The sequence below is a fragment of the Muscardinus avellanarius genome, assembly GCF_963383645.1.
Source record: "Muscardinus avellanarius genome assembly, chromosome: 10".
Taxonomy (NCBI): domain Eukaryota; kingdom Metazoa; phylum Chordata; class Mammalia; order Rodentia; family Gliridae; genus Muscardinus; species Muscardinus avellanarius.
Window position 1 is genome coordinate 63,725,157 of NC_137796.1, and position 3,272 is coordinate 63,728,428.

Genomic DNA, 3,272 nt, shown 5'->3' on the forward strand with positions numbered 1-3,272 from the left:
TTATATGTTCCTCATAATATTAGATGTTTTTCTATTCCTTTTCCAGGCCAAGAAGAGCCTAGAAACACTGGAGTCCCCACTCAACAACAGAAAGGGGCTGATTGTTGGGAAACAACCAGCCATGATCGCAGCCGTGTTCACCAGGTACCAGTCGAGATGATAAATAACAGACAAACTTATTTGGAAATTACAGGAAAGTGTGTAGAAAAAGACAAAGGTGCTCACCAGGAGAAGGATGGTTTTAGTAGCTCTGGTCTCCGGGGAGGATCTGGGGGAGGTGGTTGTATGAATGTGTCTCATTCTCTGCTTGTGCCTGTACAGGATGGAAACCATGGAGCTGCTGGCCCAGAGCATGAGCCCCACACACACCACATCAGGGAAGGACAGCAACACTGCAAAGAGTGTGTCTTTGGTGTTGTCATGACGAATACTAGAACAGTATACATAATATTTTAGACTTGTGCTATTTTTATTGCCCAAATTTCCAGTGATATATACGAGAAAAATAACATTTACAAGGATAGAGATGATCCAGCTGAGGAAGATGGAGGAGATAATGTACCTGGGGGCTTTCTCTTTAAGCAATGCCCACCTGGAATCCCTGGGGCTGATCATAATGGCCTGGAAGACACTCAGGAGGCAAGTGCTGCCAATGGACACGCCCCTGCCCACTCTGTGAATGTAAAAAAGTAGTTTGCATCCAATGTCACTAAGGAGAATATTCAAACCAAAAGCCGCCATGGTCTGGGGAATTCCTTTACTTAGAAGAGTTAAGATGTTAGCGACAATCAAGTGCTTAATAATCAGGTCTGTGGGCCTTAACCTGCACCCAGAGAGGTAAAGGAACAGGTGATGGTAGAGAAGAGAGAAATTGCCCAGAATTCCAAGCACAGTCTGGGACAGAAAGATCATTCCTACTGCCACATGCCTGGCTTCCATCCTGCAAGTTCCCTGCGGTTCCGGCCCCAAAGTCCTGAGTGGGCACACAGGGTCTGGGCTGTGTGTCTTGTCAGTAGAAATTCAGCATTCCCCATTCACCGAAGTCCTTCTGAGGAAATGGTTCTCCTTTTCCTCGAAGATTGCTAGTAGGCTGTGTGACGTCTCACAAGACTGAGTTACATGAAAATTCCTGAGTGAAGGAAGCACACATGGAACCTGTTTGAATCTATACAGTCTTGAGTCAGGCGCTGCTGTGACCTTGTACAGGCAGAGAACATCATGCAGAGTTGCTTTGTCTAAATTCACAATCTGATCACTGTCTAGACAGAACTTGAATCTGGCTCAGTAGAAACAGGGAGTACAGTGATCTTTGCCCTTCACTGAGTGGTGGTAAGTGGTTTCTTCAAGCACTCTGTTTCTGTATTTAATTTTGTTTTTCTACATAACCATTGTTTTCTAAACTGGTGATATTTTATAACATTTTTGGAATGAGACTTGTCAAGATTCATTCTATAGGTCAATGTGTGTCATGATAGAACATTTAGATAATATAATAAATGGAGATACCCCAAGGCTGCTGGTCCCTAACAAGTTCTGTGCATGAGACCATCAGGGCTCCATATCAGCAGAGCTGCTGTGACTCACCTGGGTTTATGTTAGGATCTAAGTACAATGCCCCCAATCACAGGAATTGTTCCACAATTACCTGCCGTGTCTTCTACTTTGAAACATGGAACATTAATACAGGAATTCATGTTAGTTAACACCGGACTTAAGGAAAACTATTTCCAAAAAGCAAGTTGTTGAAAGATTTTAAATTAGGGTTTCAGCCGGGCGTGATGGCGCACGCTTGCAATTCCCGTGCTTGGGAAGCGGAGACAGGAGGGTCTCGCAGGTTCGAAGCCAGCCACGTGCGCTGGCTTAGGAGACCCAGTTTCCAAATAAATATAAAATAGGTGTGGGAGTGTAGCCCAGAGGTAGAAGGGATTCCAGGAACCCCAGTACCACCAAAAAAAAAAAAAAAAAAAATTAGCGTTTCTATGATGAAAGAGACATAATTTTGGCATAAAGTTTTCTGCATTTAAAAATTTCAGATACTAGATTTCTAGATGGAATTTTGTCATATAGATTTAACAGAGTATTTTTATTTATTTATTTATTTATTTTATTTTAATTTTAATTTTTTATTTTTTGTGCTGCTGGGGATGGAACCCAGAGGCTTTCTACCTTCGGGCTACACCCTCAGACCTATTTTATACTTTATTTGGAAACAGGGTCTCACTAAGTTGCTGAGAGCCTCACTAAGTAGCTGAGGCTGGCTTCGCACCTGTGCGATCCTCCTGTCTCAGCCTCCCAAGCGCTGGGATTACAAGCTTGTGCCACTATGCCCGGCAGTAACAGAGTATTTTTAAAGTAATTATAAATTCACAGAAGATTGAACAAAATGTGGTGATATTTTCTGTATGTGTGAAACAAATGGGCTGTATAATCATAGCACCCCCATCAATCTGTACACAGCGTGGTATATTTACTATAGTCAGGGGATATTTTTTAAATAGATATAGATGTGATAGGAGGTATGCAAACCTGTAATCATTATGTTATTTTCCCTTTAGTACTTTTGAATATCTTACTAGTTTAAAATGACTCCTAAATCATATACTACTGATCCTTTTAGGATCCGTTCAATTACTGTCTCTGTTAGCTGCACCACCACCAGACATAGAGGAAACTCTCTTGTTTATGCAGTCATCAGTCAAAACACTTTCCAACGGAACAAAGGGTTGCTGCATATTTTTTTTAGTGTTTACAACAAGCAAGGAGAGGTTACAGGTCCTGTTCTAATCATTCTGAATTCAGACTCAGGCTAGAATTCTGGTAATGGAGTGAGCATTAGATTCATTTTAAAAGAATGTCGTCACATTTTTTTTTTTTTAAAAATCAGTTTTTGTCCAGCAACTTAGTGAGACCCTGAGTAAAACAAAAATTAAAAAGGGTATGTTGGGTGTGGTTCAGAGGTAGAGGGTCCTTGGGTTCTATCTGATGTCCCCCAAATCCATTTCATTTGCACTTTAATTGAGCCACATTAACCACTCTCAGTTTGGATCGTGTTAAGCTTAATTAGGACCCGTCAGGAATCAGTGTAGGGTCTAGAATCCCATTTCACATCACTGCCTAGGCCCATTTTCAGGCGTTTTTCTACTTCTCTGTGGCTTAGAAATTAAACCAGTTTCAATCCAGAATCCCCTCTCTCTAATAGGATCACTACCCTGTCTTGTAAAATCAGATTTTCCTCCCAGACGCTGCCTCTCAGACTAAAAATGAAGATACTC

The 3,272-nt window shown here is 41.5% G+C and overlaps 1 protein-coding gene across 1 annotated transcript; it reads right to left on the reverse strand.

The window, feature by feature from the left end:
• LOC308268595 (vomeronasal type-1 receptor 4-like) lies at nucleotides 1–939 on the reverse strand (the record flags this gene model as incomplete). Its single annotated transcript, XM_080703711.1, has 1 exon — nucleotides 1–939. The coding sequence occupies one exon, from the start codon at nucleotides 937–939 to the stop codon at nucleotides 1–3; it is 939 nt and encodes a 312-aa protein (XP_080559837.1).
• Nucleotides 940–3,272: the final 2,333 nt, after the last annotated feature.